General features: G+C 37.6%; 1 protein-coding gene across 2 annotated transcripts in view; it reads left to right on the top strand.

The window, feature by feature from the left end:
• CNTNAP5 (contactin associated protein family member 5) overlaps positions 1-18,808 on the top strand; it is a 956,089-nt gene that overhangs the window by 458,770 nt on the left and 478,511 nt on the right. For both annotated transcript variants that reach the window (XM_060177957.1, XM_060177958.1), the window contains exons 5-6: positions 500-703; positions 12,375-12,559. In XM_060177957.1, coding sequence (XP_060033940.1) covers positions 500-703; positions 12,375-12,559 — 389 coding nt within the window. The remainder of the gene's footprint in view (positions 1-499; positions 704-12,374; positions 12,560-18,808) is intronic.

Raw genomic sequence — 18,808 nt, 5'->3', positions numbered from 1 at the left:
CCTAGGACCTCATACTAATAAGACATGTATTCTAAACCACCTTCCCAACACACAACTGCATTGTCTCTACTCAGTATTGACCTTGAGATGAGTAAGTCAAGTGTTTCTAACATTAGGAGAAAGGATAAATCAGGAGTGATGATTATAACCGGACATTTGATACAATAGACCCTGATAGGTCCTATGCTATTCTTAGTCCATTGCCTAAGGCAAAGTATGATAGACATATCACTAATGATTATTAATATTAGGTATTATTTCTAGGCTGATGATCAATTCAATTTAATTCAGTATGTAGTGGTTACTTGTAAGTGTATAATTTTCTGGAGTCAAATTATTCTGTCTCATCATATGTTTGTTTGTTACTAAGACAGGATCTTGATCTTCAAGGTGTCAAAAAGATACTATGAGTTAAACAACAATTAATATATGGAATACAAAGGCTGTATAGGCTATATCCTAATTGTTTTATATCTTTTTTTTTTGTTTTTGTACCCAGAATCAGATGTTGCTGACTTTGATGGAAGAAGCTCCCTTCTGTACAGGTTCAATCAGAAGCTGATGAGTACTCTCAAAGATGTCATTTCTCTGAGGTTTAAGAGCATGCAGGGAGATGGAGTCCTATTCCATGGAGAAGGACAACGTGGAGACCACATCACCCTGGAACTCCAAAAGGGGAGGCTTGCCTTACACCTCAACTTGGGTAGGGCCAAAGTTTTGCATCTTCCTTTCAACACAGGGGGCCACTCCATGTATGAATATTAGTGAAAATGTATCCCCCCAAACAGTGTTGGTTCTTCTTTTAAGTTTTATCTGAGTGTCTTCTTAACGTCTATATTTTATCTTATACTCTTAATGGTAAAAAACTTCCAGAATATCAGGTTTAACACATAATATTTATAAATGTTGCATGATATTAAATACCTAGTAGTTGTATCTCTGGAACAGAATCTCACTACAAAAGTGGATTTTATTATAACCTAGGTTTCTGATAGGACATGCATGAAGAAGAAGTTTTCTGTAAATTATCTGAATGTTACACATGCAGATATGTAACAGTAACAGAAATGCATTGGTTCACTAATTGAACTTTGACTTTCATGAGTGGATAATGGAATGGATGAATGGAATGAAACCTCCCACTTACAAGAGATTCACAGAACAATGTGAGTTGTGGGTAGATCTACTATAGCTTGTCCATAGAAAAGCATGGATTTGCCACTGGAAACATTTAATTTTCCAGTTATTATCATCTATCTTCCCAAATCTAGCATGCAGTTCGCCTTCAACTATGATTGATTCCTATGTGTGCAGTCCAATGTCACAAAAGTCAGTTTCATTCACAGTATATCATGACAAAAAAGCTCAGTGTGATCTTGCAACAAATGTTCATTTTGTGTGACTAAGGAATTGGTTCAACTAACGCAGTGTCAGACTTGCATGACTGAGGGTCTTGCTTTAATCGCTGAAACTCCCTGTACCTGAGTGGTGTTCTTGTTTCCTTTCTCTCTCCCTATACTTCCTCATGTGAGTGAGTGAGTGTGTGTGTGTGTGTGTGTGTGTGTGTGTGTGTGTGTGTGTGTGATGTGAAAGTATCCCCAGTATAGTAAATAAATAAGCTTTTTTTAAAAATTTAGTTTCAGATATGTGTTAGCTATTTATTATGGTAGAATATTACATAACTTAGTCAATTTATTTTTATTTGTGACTAATAATAGGTTATGAAAGTGTAAGTTTATAGTGCATAGTTCCATGCCACACCTACCACTAAAGTTTTGTAGCCCAACCTTCCCACACCATCATATATCTAAGCCTAGACTTAGAAAAAAATAAACCCAGATGACCAACAACAGATGAGTGATTAAGAAAAACTGTATATCATATACTACATCAAGACTTTCCTTAAATATCCAGTTTTGCTCCATTTGTAATTCCAATAGATAATTGCTTTCAAGTAATGTACTCAACTTTTTTTTTTCTCAGAAAAATGCTCAACTGTCACTTAAGGAGGAAAAAACAGTATGCCATGTGTTCCCTTTATTTCCTTGCTTCTTAAATTTCATCTGTAAATGTGATCATCTGGCATTCATCCTCTTTTTGTATTATCTCACTTAATTCCTTCCAGGCCTTTCCAGGATGATGTAAAATAAATTACCTTATAATTTTTAATAGCTGAATAGTATTCCATCACTTACACACATAAAGGCACACATACAAATATATATATATGCATATATATTTTTTGCTTGTTTGTATATCTAGAAATAAGAAGGTCATTGACACTTTCATAACCATGATGGTTAAGCATTTTTCTAATAAAAATAAAAATTACTATATTATGTGAAAGCAACTATCCATTGGTGTTACAAATGGAGCAAAGTTGGATATCTAGGAAAAGTCAATGAAGTAGTATCATCACTCACTGACTGTTGGTCATCTGGACTTCTTTTAAGTCTGGACTATTACAAATTCTGCTAGTATGACAATAGATCTTGTTAAATAGATGGGGTTTTTTTGTTGCGGTTGTTTGTTTACTTTAATAAAACTTCAGGAAAAGATTGCTGAGTCTTAGAGTATACTCATTTGTAGTCATCTGATAAAATTGTCAGACTAGTTTCATAGAAGATGAACAAATCCACACTCCCACCAGCAGGGTGTAAGGAATCCTTTCTTTCAGCAACTGCACCAACACATGTTTGTGCTCTTTCTAATATATGCTATTCTCATAAATATAAAATCGTATCTCATTGGTGTCTTTATTTGCATTATCAATCAATGAATTTGTCAGTTTTTCGATGTTCTTCTGAATCACTTCTTAAACTTTTTATTATTTTTATTTATTTACTGGATAGAGACATAGAGACAGAGATAGGGACAGAGAGACACTTGCAGTACTGCTTCATCACTCATGAAGCTTCCCCTCTGCAAGTGGGGACCAGGGGCTTGAACCCGGGTCCTTAGGCATTGTAACACATGCTCAACCAGGAGTGCCATCACCTGGCCCTGTGAATCACTTTTTAAATAGATTTATTTATTTATTTTGGATAGTGACAAAGAGAAATTGAGAGAAGGATGACAAAAAGGGAAAGAACTACTTCATAAAGCTTCCTTCCTGCAGTTGGAAGCCAGGGGTTTGAACCCCCTGGTCCTTATACACGGTAGCATGTGCACTCAACCAGTGCACCACTACTGGACCCTTTGGATCTCTTCTTGATGAAGATTTTTGTCCATGCCTTCTTCCCATATTTAATAGAGCTGTTTGGTTTTTTATTACAGAATTTACAGAGCTTTTTGTACATTTTGTTTATTGGATTTTTGCTGAAATATGGTATGTAAGATTTTCTCCACTTCTCTAGGCTGTCTTTTAGGACTTGTGATGATTTCCTTTGTTGTACAGCAGCTTTTCAGTTTGATGTAGCTACATCGATTTGTTTTTGGTTTTTGTTTCTTTTTTAAATTTTTGTTTATAAACTGGAAACACTGACAAAAACCATAGGATAAGAGGGATACAACTCCACACAATTCCCACCGGGAGAACTCCATATCTCATACCATCTCCTGATGACTTTCCTATTCTTTATCCCTCTGGGAGTGTGGACCCAGAGTCATTATTGAGTGCAGAAGGTGGAAAGTCTGGTGTCTGTAATTGCTTCCCTGCTGAACATGGGCATTGACAGGTCGATCCATACTCCCAGCCAGTTTCTCTCTTTAGACTCAAGTTTTCAAACACATTTCCATAAAATATATTATGAAGTTTTTTGCCAATATTTTCTTGTTTATTTGCTTGCTTTTGGTTATTACCACTGTTCAGCTCTGGGTTATGACTGAACCTAGGACTTTGGAGCCTTGGAGCCTCAGGCATGAAAGTCTCTTTGCATAGACACTATGCTACCTACCCCTGCCTAAATTTTTTTAATGTATTTTATGGTTTCTGATCTAATATCTAATTTATTTGATAATTCAGAGTTGATTTTCTGGATAGTAATATGTGATGCCCCTGTTTTATTCATTTCCTCACTCACTTTTTTTCCAACACTACTGGTTGAAGAGATTCTAATTTCTCCATTTGAGCAAACCAATGTCAAAACTTAGTTGTCTGTAGGTATGTGAGGTTTGTTTTTTTTTTGTGGCTCTTAGTAATAGAAAAACTTAATATTACTCATCCAACAAACAATATCTGAATAGATGCCTTCTGAACTTACATATTAAGATGTTAATATGAAAAGCAATGCTTCTTTACTGTGATAACTAGTTGAAAAAAATGTTTTTTCTGTTGTCTATCTTCTATTTATATCTTATTATTATTTCTTATGGGCTAGAGACAGAGATAATTTGAGAGGGGAAGGGGAGATAAAGAGAGAATGAGAGAGATACCAGCAGAACTGTTTCACCACTTGTGAAACTTTCCCCCTGCAGGTGGGGACCAGGGGCTTGGAACTGGGTCCTTGTGCACTGCATTGTGTGTGTTTAACCAGGTGTGCCTCTACCTGGTAGGACTCTGCCTTCTATTTCTGTTCATGAGGATATAGTGAAAGCTCATTTTGTGAATGATTCAGTAGTAAAACTATACTTTACATGCATTCTGCATAATTTGGAACAGTCTTCACCTTTTTCATTTGTTAGTAGGTTTCTACAGTTTCCATCAGTTTACTCTGAGTGTTTCCTGAATTTAGCTGCCCTTAGCACTGACCTAGCAAAAAAATATTTCAGCAGCACAAATGTTCCTCCTCTTTCTAAAAGAAACACTGACATATGTGTGAATTTCAGCTCTTCAATCCTCAACAGTCTGTAGATATTGAGAAGCACTATATTTAACTGAAAGGAGGAGTGATGTCAGGTTGCGTTGTGGGCTGCTGCTTACTCAGCAACATGGAAGAGGAACTGGGAACCCTTGGCTGAGAAGAACACAATGCAACTCTCCTTTATTGATCAGATACAACACCTTTTATATATCTTTTTAACCAGAAGTGGCCAATGGGGAAAGAAAATGGCTAGGAGAGGGAGCGGAGCCAAAAAAGAGTGCAAATATAGAAAGCTTCCATAGCAGCTGTTGCTAAGGTTCTAACCAATGGGATTAAACCAATACCCTGCAGGTAGGGCGGGTCTCAGGCAAAACAGTGATTATGTAAATAGACCACAGCATCAAGCAATGCAGGGGACCTGGCATAATGACAAACAGAGTGATAATGGATTTAAATGCACCCACCATGGAAAATCTATAATGTAGATTTGACAAGGTCAAGGCAGTGCCTTGTTTATCACTTTAGATCCAGAATCTACCAGAATAATTTGTACTAGTGCTTGGATAAAATTGGGCATACTAAGGAGGGGAGTTTTCTTATCAAACATCAGGGCATAACACAAATATTTACTATTCCCATTGAACTTGCTCACTCCCAAGTCTGCATTCTTGATTCTCCTAGTGACTCAGTTTCTTCCACATTGGGTCCTGATACTAACAGAATAACTACAACCTGCAAGTAAACCATCTACTCCTTAGAGTAGCTACTTTTTTTCTACCTAGTTAAATATAAGTATTTATGTTACTATTTTTCAGATGACAGAATATATGTCATCTTTATTTTTTAAACTTTTTAGAAGTATTTATTTATTTATTTATAAAATGGAAACACTGACATGATCGTAGGATTAGAGGGGTACAATTCCCACTACCAGAGCTCCATATCCCAACATCTCTCATAATAGCTTTCTTATTCTTTAATCCTCTGGGAGTATGGATCCAGGGTCATTATGGGGTGCAGAAGGTGGAAGGTCTGGCTTCTGTAATTGCTTCCCTGCTGAACATGGGCATTGACAGTTTGATCCATACTCCCTACCTTTCTCTTTCTTTCCCTAGTGGGGCAGACCTCTGAGGAAGCAGAGTTCCAGGACATATTGGTGGGGTCATCTGTCCAGGGAAGTCTAGTTGGCATCATGTTAGCATCTGGAACCTGGTGGTTGAAAAAGAGTTAACATATAAAGCCATACAAATTGTTGATTAATCATGAACTTAAAGGCTGGAAGATTGCAAATGGAGGTTTGGGGTCTCCAGTTTGTATATGTGCTGCTGAAGCAAGCATGGCGTCTCCATTTTGGAAATAGCTAGTAGATCTATTTTAGGTATATTCCAAAGGGCCCATGACTTTATTAGTTGTTTCCTGAGCCTGACATCTGATATGCAATTGGACCCAGGTTATTGTCATGAGGAGATGATGTCATTGCTTGGATAGAGATAGCCTAAATCCAAAAGAGTAGTGGGAGACATAGAAGGAGAGACAAAGAGAGACACCTGCAGCCATGCTTCACCACTGACAGACAAAGCTTTCCCCCTGCAGGTGAAGACCAGGGACTTGAACCTGGCTCATTGTCCATTATAACATATTCACTCAACCAGATGTGCCAACACCTGGCCTCTATATGTCAACTTTGTAAAGCACATTAAAATGAAAATGAGGGAAGAAAAACTTAAATTGAAATCCTAACCACCCAGTCACTGTTCCATTAATACACTTCAGCACATTTTCCAGATTCTTTTATTGATATGAATTTTTCAATTTTATAAAAACATTATTATTTCCCCATGATTCCATGTACTCTCTTATAGCATTCATGATAATATCTTTTCTCTAGATAAATAAAAAGGAGAGAGAAAGAGAATGGAAGAAAAAGTAGAGAAAGTAAAATAGAAGGCAAAGAGTGTTCAAATCATTGGACTTAAATCTAATGGTGGGCAAGTAAAGAAGGGATTTTGTCCCTTTCCAGTAGAAAAAAAAAGTACCTTTAATCTTGAATGTTTATTATCTTTTTATTCACTTTCCCCTTTAGGAATTTATGCTGAGGCCAGCACTATGGCCAGCTCTGGAGGATGAACCTCAATGACATACACAGTTGACTAAGGTTCATTTCAAGTGAAGTGAGGGTCTCTTTTGTCTCTGAAAATAATAGTACATAGCTATGGTATGGTTGAATTGGTCAGACTGGTTCTGTGGTAATCAAAAAGCAGAGGTAGTATGTTGCTGGAGACCTACTGTAAGAACTGCTCTGCAAGGTGTAGTGTTTTCAGCAGGCCAAATGTGGGGTGCTGTGGTCAGAGCCCTTATTGCATTGTCTACTAACTGAAATATCTTGATACATCAACAGAAGTGCTACGGGTATTTTTAGAGTGTAAACTAGACCTTTACTTTAGCTCTTTTGAAATTGAGACAACTTGATAAACCTACCCACATGTATCTGGATAATGGTTACCAATATTTCTGGACTGGTACTAAATAATGCATTTTCTTGAAATCTGGCTATTTATGAGAGCATTGCACTAGCTACTGCAATGTATTTTCTTTTAATTACATGGAAGTCTCACAAACTATATCCAGTCTAGTGTTTCACAGAAGAAACCATGACACCATGCCATTCCTGCTGATATGGTGACATAGCTTGACTCAAAATCCCAGTCATCTCTCAATGTACAATGATTTTTTAAAAAATGTTTATTCCTTTATTTATTTATTTGTTTTCCCTTTTGTTGCTCTTGTTGTTTTTTGTTGTTGTAGTTATCATTGTTGTTATTGATGTCATCTTGTTAGATAGGACAGAGAGAAATGGAGAGAAGAGGGAAAGACCGAGAGGGAGAGAGAAAGACACCTGCAGACCTGCTTCACCATCTGTGAAGCAACTCCCCTGCAGGTTAGGAGCCAGGGGCTCGAACCAGGATCTTTATGCTGGTCTTTGCCTTTTGAGCCACCTGTGCTTTACCTGCTGTGCTACCACCTGACTCTGAAACCAAAAATTGATTAAGGTAGTATATTCTAAGACAAGAAAGTCACAGAATATGGGTACAAACTCGAGACCAGACTTGAGTCACATGCTTATGTCTGTTGTATGTTTTACTGAATAATGTTTAAAAATGCCCTAACAACCAGAGAGGTCTATTACTTTAGTTTAAAAACTACAGATTACCCTGGGTCCATGTTCCCAGGGGGTAAAAGATAGGACAGCTGTTAAGGAAGGGGATGGGATACAGAGTTCTGATGGTGGGAATTATGTGGAATTGTACCCCTCTTATCCTATGGTCTTGTCAGTGTTTCCATTTTATAAATACAATTTTAAAAAAATAAGAAAGAATGGGAATAAAGCAAGGTGATTCTCTGGTTCCACATCTTTACCTTCTTTTCTATTCATCTGTTTATTCTGATATCCATTCCTTTCTCCACACAGGATATACTTTTGATATAATTTACAGAAAAAAAAAAGAACACTTAAGACATTGTTATGCAGGTGGACCCATGTTAGAATCTTATGGTATCACACAGGAGCACCATGTATAAAGATGTGGGAAGCTCCATGAACTATAGAGTAGGGATATCTCTCTTTTTCTCTCTGTCACACTCTACTTAACAGTAAAAGAAAATTTCTCCTGAGGATTAGAATGATATATGTGCCAGGCTCCATCAGAAACAAAATACAATAAAATAGACATGAAAAAAAATTAAGGCTAGCAAGGGAGTTCACCTGGGAGAATGACTGCTTTGATATTCCCAAAATCCCCAATACCAACACCAACACCACAATAGGGGAATCTTGGTGCTGTTCTTTCATTTGTTTTCTGTATCTTTTTTTTTTTTTTTGAGCCACACAGACTTAGCAATTGGAAAAAAAAAAAAAAGAAAGAATAATTGTCAAAGAAGGATTGATTCTTACTTTTTTATTTGTATAATTTGTATGAATAGTAACTATATTTTTAGGGTTTGTTTTTAACAGTTTGGACTTATTTTTAGGAAGTCATTATTAATCAAACTTTACTCACTGGTCTGGCTTATCACTACATAGGTAGGATCATGTTTTTTCCATCCAAACATTAATTGTAGATATGGGATATGTAGTATTGCTCAGGCCACAGTGTATTAATGATTGGAAAATAATTTGTGTATCAGACAGGCTGAATATTGATTAGAAATATTGGTAGGTATTTCATCCTAACTGGAGTCAATTATATGGGAAAGGACAGACTGGACTTTTAGTGGTAAATATAATGCATTTATGTTATATATGTATCACAAATCTTGTTAATTTTCTTTTTCTTTATTGGTTTATATTTGTCTATTTTATTTGTCTTTGACTTTGGAAAAACACAACATTCTTGACAGATGTTTGTACATTTGTTAACTTTGAGGTTGATTAAACACAATGTTATTCAGAACAAAAAGAAAACAAGAACAGAAACTATGTCTACCTGTTGAAACAGAAGAATTTATCAAATAACCAAGTGTCCTGAAAGTATTATAAAGATAATTTTGATCATTTTATTGGGGGGCTAATGATTTAGAACATAGTTGTTGGTGGATAGTTCACTTTCTCATCTCGAAATGATAGGTATCTGCCGAACACTCTCACACCAAACTTGGGTAAGTTTTCACCATTGTGAACAAAGATACGACCACTCTCTCCATCTCCTCGCCCATCTTCACCAGAGTGCTTTCAGTGATGAAAATTTACAATTTATGTAATATTATAAAGTAATGTTATTCAGTGAAAATATATAAAAAATGAAAATTGGCAATTTCACTCAGTGCTGGCACTATGAATCCATTGCTCCTAGTGGCAATCTCCCCCATTTTATTGGATAGACCAGAAAGAAATTGAGAGAGGAGAGGGACATAGAGAGGAAGAAAGAAAGACACCTGCAGACCTGCTTTACCACCTGTGCAGTGCCCCTCCTGCTAGTGGGGAGTGGGGGCTAAAATCTGAAATAAAATAATTTGCTTTAAATATTGGTAATCTCACATTCACTATTTCACCAGTGCCACCCTTTGTTATGGAAAAAAATATGTACTGTAACTAGTCCTGGGTTATAAAAGGAGGCAACATGTGATCACGTGACGTGACACTTTGCTTTATGGAATTTATACTTCAGTTTCTGCATAAAGACTTGCAGAGAGTAGGGTTTGCTTTTTTTTAAATATTTATTTTATTTATTTATTTATTCCCTTTGTCACCCTTGTTTTTTTATTGTTGTAGTTATTATTATTGTTGTTGTTGTTGGATAGGACAGAGAGAAATGGAGAGAGGAGGGGAAGCCAGAGAGGAGGAAGGAGAGAAAGATAGACACCTGCAGACCTGCTTCACCGCCTGTGAAGCGACTCCCCTGCAGGTGGGGAGCCGGGGCTCGAACCGGGATCCTTATGCCAGTCCTTGTGCTTTGCGCCACCTGCGCTTAACCCCCTGCTCTACAGTCCGACTCCCTAGGGTTTGCTTTTTAACCCACTGTCTCCTTTAGAAATCAACAATTGTAATACCCTGGAAAGGGAGATGATAGAACAATTTTGGTATGGAAGGAAAGGTGGAGGAGAGAAGGAGGAAAAGAAAAGAGGAAGGAAAGAGGGCAGGGAGAAAATAATTAATTTATTGGCATAATTAGATGAACTATGAAAGCTCAACTGTGGAACAAGCAACTGTGAATATGAAATGAAAGCATTATGAATTTACCAGCTCTCACATTTAAATTGTAATAAGCTTGATGCTGCTGCCCCTATGCCCCATGAGGTATCAAAGTGCTACTCAGGGAAGGAAGTAATGACTTAGGACCATAATGGAGGTGGGGATAGCAGCCTGCTGGAGAAATGTCAGCTCTTGTCCCCTTAATGTCACACTGTTGCATCTCAGGAGAAAGGAGACACATTTAACTAAGTAAACTCAAAATATAAAATAGTCAGAAAATTGAAAGTTTATATATAGGACCAGCTACATAGCTTATATGGATAGTGTAATGTTTTGCAGTGTGCATGAGTCAGGCTTGAGTCTCACCCCAAACGCATTGAAGATAGCTTTGGTCCAGTGGTGTCTTTGCTGTCTCGCTCTCTTTCTGCTTCTCTATATCAAAAGTAAGATGTGTGTGTGTGTGTGTGTGTGTGTGTGTGTGTGTGTGTGTGTGTAGTTGATCATTCTTCTAAGCTTGCAGAAAAAACTGTAATCACTTTTTGACAGAAAAATTATGCGGGAATTTCCATAAAATTGGAGGTGGGACAGAAGGCAGGGGAGGTATAACTAGCTATATATGACTGAAATTATGCCTTTCCATCACAATCTTTCGCATGTTCCAAAAGATGTTTCCCTAGCTTAATTTAAACTGATTCTGAATATAGGATCATATGCCATGTGTCAGCCACAGGAAATAATAAAGTTATGATATAATTGAAGATAATTTTTTCAGCAATAAGAATCCTATAATCCAGGTCTATATACAGGACACACTTCCAAGGTGTGTGTTACTTGGCTAAAGAGGGGGAGAGTTTTAAGTATCAGACAGGGAAGTAGTCTCATGAGAGAACATCTGTGACAAAATTTTGATTAGCTGTTAAGTTCATTTGTCTGTTTTTCGTTGGTGGGAAAAAGTCTTCAGCTATCAGTCTGTACTGTGGGAGCCTGCTACTGTAATAAACTTGTGATGTACTGTGTTTGTTTTTCTAGTCATTGGATGGCCAAACCATGTTGTATAATTTTCCAGTTAGGAGATTCAGCATCACTGTCATTAGAGGCAGGGTGGAGTGTGTTGGATTCAAATCAGGCCCCATACGTGACTAGAAAGAAAGTTAATCATTTAATACACTTGGATTTGTACCACAACTTCATTTCTGGGGCATGCATATTTAGTATCACTGAGCCCCAATTTCCTTGTTATCACAAGTTTATTTGCTTCTGTTTTTTTTCTAATTCATATGTTTCAGTTCTCTAGATTTCACATGAGTAAAACTATCCAGTAGTTGTCAGAAAGCAATTGTCTTGTAAGCCATTATTCCCCCCAATAAATCATGTGATTTAAAGAGATTTAACCTTTTCTGTTTAATTTTCACACCTATGACATGTACTTGAAAATGACATCTAAAATAGGTCTTTTCCCATTTCTCTATTTGCCCTTGGTTTGAGCTTTTCCAAGTTGACCTACTTGTTATCTCTGTGTGCCATGGGTTCTTACTCCCCCCGAACACAATTCAAGATGGTTAATATCAGTCATATTTCCTCAAGAACTATTCCAAACAAAACAAAATGTGTATTACTTTTACAAGTGATCATCTATTTGTCAATATTATTGATTTGGCCATCAAGCTACTGTTTCTATTATTATTTGTTTATTTCCAGAAAACATGCCAGGCTCATGTCTACAAGCAGGTAGACACACGGCCAAGTGGGCATCTAGAAGCAGGTCCTAGAATGTGTGGCTAAAGCTTGTTATTCATTCTCAAGCTCAACACAGTTCTGAGACTGAACAGAGAATCATTCTTTATCAGTAGAATGGAGACAACTGACTTGATTTGCAGAACATAATAGTAACCAAGTCTACTTTTGGGTACAAATACCATTCCTTCTTTTGCTGCCCTTTACAGATGACAGCAAACCTCGGTTCAGCAGCAGCTTACCTTCAGCCACTCTAGGCAGCCTCCTGGATGACCAGCACTGGCACTCAGTGCTTATCGAGCGAGTGGGCAAGCAGGTAAATTTCACTGTGGACAAGTACACGCAGCACTTCCGGACCAAGGGAGAGACAGATGCCTTAGACATTGACTATGAGGTGAGTAGTTGCTTCCTATAGATCCGCAGGTCCCCTGCTCATGCTGAGTAAGTAAAGAAGTCAACAAGAGTGCTTTGGAGGGGAGAGCTTTACAAGTGGTGAAGTAGAGCTACAGGTGTCTCTCTGTTTCTCTTCCTCTCTACCTCCAAGTTCTCCCCTCTCAATTTCTCACTGTCTCTGTCTAGCAATAAATAAATAAAATAAAAATTGTAAAATGCACAAAAAAGTAATTGGATGGAGATAAAAAAAATTAAGAAAAGGATACGAGGAGACTGGCAAAATGACTCACTTGAACAGGTATATGACCCAGATTCAAGTCTAACCCCTGCTGCACTGAAGGAAGGTTCTCTCTCTCTCCCTCTCTGTCTCTCTGTCTCTCTGTCTCTATCATTGACTCTCTGCCTTCTCTATATTTACATAAAATGATGATGTCCCTTGACAGTTCTTAGCCCTGGGATTTATTTTCTCTATCTAAACTAAGCAGACTATAATAGAACAGTCCATATAAAAGAATATGAGAGGGGGCAGGTGGTGGTGTGCAGGATTAAGCACACACAGTATGAAGCACAAAGACCTGCTCAAGGATTTGAGTTTGAGCCCATGGCTTCCTATCTGTGTGTGGTGGGGGGGGGGGGCTTCACAAGTGGTGAAGCAGGTCTGTGGGCGTCTCTCTGTTCTCTCCCTCTCTGTCTCCCCTTTCCCTCTCTACTTCTCTCTGTCCTGTCCAATAAAAAAATGACCTCTAGGAGTGAAGGCACTGAGCCAGAGCAATAACCCTGGAATCAGAGAGAGAGAGAGAGAGAGAGAGAAGGATAGAGAGAGAGAGAGAGAGAGAGAGAGAGAGAGAGAGAGAAAGAGAGAAAGAGAGAGAAAGAGAGAGAGGGAGAGAGAGGGAGAGAGAGAGAGAGGGAGGGAGAGAGAATATTAGCAGTGAGAGAGAGAGAGAGAATATTAGCAGTGTGTATAGGGTATCACAGGGTTTATTGGAAACTGACTCCTGAACATTTGGAGCTATGCCTTTAATCATGATTCTCCAAATCTTACTACTAATGCCCTGCTCTTGGCAAGATATCTGACCAATAACACAGCAAAACATCATAGGACCCAAAGACTTAAGCAAACCTATAGAAATAAGCTCTCAGAGAAGTATTCAAGAATCTGCTTTCAGGAATTCTCCAGGGAACTCTGGTGCATGCTGATATGGAAAACCACCATTTCAGAGTGGTTATTTTGTATGTAAATTGGATATGGTCTAGGGAGGGGGATGTTTAATGGATGGTAGGGAACTCTGCAAAGAAATAAGTTCAGACGTAAGTAGGACACATAATAGGACAGTGCTGGTGGAGATGAATAATTTCAAAATTAAAATAGACTTTCTCTTTCAATTGCTACCATGTTAGAAAAGTATACCGCTTTGCCATGTATGGGACCCAGCTTCGAGTCAATCTCCCGCTGCATTAAAAGAGGTTTCTGGTGATGTGTTCTCTTTCACTCTCTTTCTCTGACTCTGCTTTCTGTACCTGTCCACAAAATAAAATATAAAATAAGAAAAGTTATCCCCTTTTGATAGAGATATTAGTTTAGTATGTTGTCAACAAATCTGTCACTCACACCAGGAATAAACATGCTAGATGTGTTCTTTTGAGATACTGATAACAATCAACTTTGTTCAAGTCATTGAGAGCAACAATATATAATAATAAACATAGTATTGAAATGGCTTAAAGCAAATAGATAACTTTTATAAACTTAAAGGCAAGAAAAATATAAAATCATATTAAGGTCACCACTTCTTACCCAAATATTTTTCCTCTAGTGTCCTATGAGATGGTGCGCCAAGCCACCCTACCTAAGGTCTCTAATGTATAATAGAATCTATACAGACCACAAGAGACTGGAATTAAAGTAAATATTGGTTGATTGTGGAGATGAAATTCAATACTCTCCCTCAGTTTATGAATTGGGAACATATTTCTTCAAGGAATGCCTCAGTTGTGTAGTATGTTATAGAGTGTTAACTGGGACAAAACAACTTTGTAATGTTTCTCAGATGCAAGCTCTGCTGAGGAGAATTAAAATCTTATACACCGTGTACAACCAAGTCGCCATGGTGATAGTCAGGTAGAGCACACTGTCAGGCTGGAGTAGTGGCTCTGCCTGTGGACTCTGAGATGATAGTCAAGTAGAAATAACCACAACAATAGTGACCACAAACACTTTTTATCCTAGTATATGAAGGTTAAATGTCAGAAGAAATCTCCAAAAGCACTCATCTTTCTGATCTTTTAAGATTCACCTTAAGCATATATGGATAATAAAGATGTGGGAATCATTTTAACTAGACTGCCACATTACTGCTAACTAGTCATAGCAACCTGGAAATTTAGGACACTTTTATTGACACCAAGATTATTTGGGAGACTTGGACTTATAGACTTCACCATTCCTGGAAGCCAATTTTCTTACCCCCCCCTTCTTTCCTTCATCCCTCCCTTCCTCTTTCCTTTAACTTTGATAAAGGACAAGAAACAGAGAAAGAGAGGGAGTGTGAGAAAAAGGATAAAGTAACAAAGAGAAGGAGAGATATCTGCAGTACAGATCCACTGTTCAAGAAGCTTCCCAGCAGTGAGTGAGGGCCAGAGGCTTAAACCTCACAAGGTAGTGTGTGTGTGTGTGTGTGTGTGTGTGTTGTGTGTGTGTGTGTGTGTGTGTGTGTGTGTGTATGTGTGTCTGTTTGTGTGTGTGTCTGTTTTCCAGTTTTCCACAGGGTATACCAGCTTCTGGTATGGGAAATGAAAATTATTAACTGCAGATGGTCTGAATGGACAGAATGAATTGTGGTTCTATTGAAAAGCAGAAAATGTAGGACTTCAAAGCAGTGTCCATAGGTTATTTTCCACTGAGCTCCCTGAAGTTGTCGTAAAAGTTATCATGACAGGATCACTGCTCTTATATTCTGATAGCCCTTGAGGCTTTGTGCACTGCTCCCTCGGAATAAAAACGAAGGCTATAATCATGTATCTAGCAAGATAGCATTGTTGTCACCAGACTCAACTGTTTTGCTATTGTCTTTTTTGGGTATGTGGGAAAGACACTAGGGAAGCTGTAATGTCTGGCTAATGCTCCCTTTGCTGTCTATGTAACTTATAAAGCATCTCCATCAGAAAGTGAACCTTTTACCTTCAAACTTTGAATTTTTCTTGGTGTGTGTATTTTTTAAGATCTCATTTTTATTATTTTAATATATTTATTTATTTATTTATTATATATTGGGTAAAGACAGAGAGAAATTGAGGGAAGGGGGCATAGAGAAGAAGGGAGAAAGAGAGAAAAAGATAAGACTACTTCATCACTTATGTAGCTTTTCTTCTGCAAGAGGGTACTGAACACTTTGTCAAATAAATTTGACAATTTAATTGTCAAATAAATTAAAGAGCTTTCTTCCTGTGAATTATAAAAAAGATGTCAGTTCACAATGTATTTCTCCCCATAAAAAATTCCTAATATACCTCCTATGCTTAGAGGGCATCCCTTGCTGCTATCTTTACTTTAGCCTGACATTGCCTAATGGACACTTCTCTTAGATCTCAGATGTGATTAAAGAACTGGCTAGACACAAGACAACTATTTATTTGATGATCAAAAAAAAAAAAAACTACAGATCACTAGGGGAACTGTTTCCTAGATTATATGGCAGTATAATTGTTATTGATTCTATTTGACTTTGGAAACTTAGTTGCAAGTCTAATGGAGAAGGAGTACATGAAGAGAAAATAAACAAAGGAAATGAATAAGGACATTTCAGTCTCAGGCACCATCATGAACCAGAGCTGAGCAGAAAGAAAGAAAGAAAGAAAGAGAGAGAGAGAGAGGAAGGAAGGGAAAAGAAAAGAAGGAAGGAAGAGAGGGAGAGAGGGAGGGAGGGAAGGAGTGAAAGTTAAAAAAAAAAAAAAAAGGAAAGGGAAAGGGAGAGAGAAAAAAAATAGAAATGCAAGCACAGACCCTTTTCCTGGCCTCCAGATGAAAATCAGATTGGGTACCACCTTACTCAGTGTCATTTTGATGTGAAGGTCTGCAATGTTTCACTTAGGTTTTCTTGTACATTGTAGTTTTAAATCCAATCTTCAATCCATTTTTTAATTTTTTTTTCTTTATTGGGGGATTGATGCTTTACATTTGACAGTGAATACAATGGTTTGTACATGCATAATATTTCTCAGTTTTCCAAAAACAATACAACCCCCACTAGGTCCTCTGTCATCCCCTTCCACGACCTGTATGTACTTTACCCCACCACCTCATCCTCAGAGTCTTTTACTTTGGTGCAATATACCAACTCCAGTTCAGTTTCTACTTGTGTTTTCTCTTCTGATCTTGTTTTTCAACTTCTGCCTGTGAGTGAGATCATCTCATATTCATTCTTCTGTTTTTGACTTATTTCACTTAACATGATTTCCTTTCTTAAAATTATTTATTTTCACTTTTGTTGCCTTTGTTGTTTTTATTGTTGTTGTAGTTATTGTTGTTATTGATGTCATCATTGTTAGATAGGACAGAGAGAAATGGAGAGAGGAGGGAAGACAGGGGGGATAGATAGGCACCTGCAGACCTGCTTCACCGATTGTGAAGCTATTCACCTGCAGGTGTGGAGTCAGGGGCTTGAACTGGGTTCCTTATGTCAGTCCTCTCACTTTGTGCCACATGCTCTTAACCTCTTGCACTATCGCCCAATTCCCCACTTAACATGATTTCTTCAAGCTCCATCCAAGATGGCCTGAAAATGGTGAAATCACTATTTTTAATAGCTGAGTAGTATTCCATTTGATGTTGGTCTATGATGTTAAGTGGTGGTCCAGTTTCATTCTTCTACACATGTTGGAATCAACTAAGCCATATTAAATAGATGATACTATATCAATCCTAAAAGCTCCTAAATATATCAAAACAAAATTTAACACAGATAAGAAGGCAACCTATCAGTTGGGGGAAAGAAATAATGCATTGCATCCTAAAAGAATTGCTATCAAATATATGATATATCAAACATATCATATCATATCATATCAAACATCATGGCAGAAAAACAGAAAACGAATGACACACAGACATAAGGTGAAAGAATGCTCCAATTCACTGATTATGAGGGAAATGCAGAGCAAAATCACAGCATGAGAAGAGCAGGAACTGGCAAGTGTTCTAAGGATGCCTGGTAAAAGGTTCTCTGTTATGCTACTGGAAAATAACACAGAGAATCCTTAAGCAAATAATAGTGGACATGCCTTAGTTCTAGCAATACTACTCTTAAGCATGCATCTGAAAGACATGAAAGCATTCATTTGAAGGGACACACGCAACTCTGTGCTCAGAGCTGCCTTATTCATAATAGCCCCCAACTGAAAGAAACTTCAGTGCCCACCTCCTAATGACTGGATTAAAAAGGCATGGTATATATATCTGCAATTAGAATGGGACAAAATGGATGGAACTGGAGGTGGTTATACTTAGAGATGCAAGTAAGAAAGTGAAAGATAATTACCAGGGGTTGCTCATTTGTGAAAATAGACAATGACATCACATGAACTTGCACTAAAACAGTGAGGAGGAGTGGCCAAACCGGAAGGCTTTATGAGTCCCATGTTAAGTGGGGTAAGGGACACAGAATTCCAGTGGCTGATATGATGTACGAACATATCCATGTGGTCTTGTAAACCATTATTGAATAATTAATGAAAATTTAAAAAAATAAGATGTTATGACACATTGACAGGCTGATGTTAGGCTTCACCAAGTTTGTAACTGTGGAATACAATTTAAAGAAGTCTCTTAAACACACATTTAAAATAAACTAATGATGTTGAGTGTAATGGAGAGAATAGTTCAATCCTAGTATACTAACCCCCTCCCAGATGCATTGATTTTTGTTACTATGACTGGAAAAGAAGGAATGATATCATTATTTTTCTTGTTTTACTTTAGCTGTTGTTGGAAGAAAGGTAGTAATAGGTCTTATTACCCTGCCATTTCCAGTGACTAATAGATATTTCCTTTTTTAGAAAGATTTTACTTATTGTTTAATGAGAGTGATAGGAAGTAAAAGAGAATCAGAGTTTCACTCTGTTGTATTTGCTGCAGGACATTGAACCTGGGACCTCATGCTTGAGACTACTGTGCTTTATCTACTGCACCACCTTCCAGACCACACTAACAGATATTTCAACACTAGTTTGATCACCAATAAAATATGATTTT

Source organism: Erinaceus europaeus, chromosome 18, assembly GCF_950295315.1.
Source record: "Erinaceus europaeus chromosome 18, mEriEur2.1, whole genome shotgun sequence".
In the NCBI taxonomy this organism is placed as follows: Eukaryota; Metazoa; Chordata; class Mammalia; order Eulipotyphla; family Erinaceidae; genus Erinaceus; species Erinaceus europaeus.
Note: the sequence above shows the minus strand (reverse complement) of the source record. Positions and strands in the feature narration are given on the sequence as shown.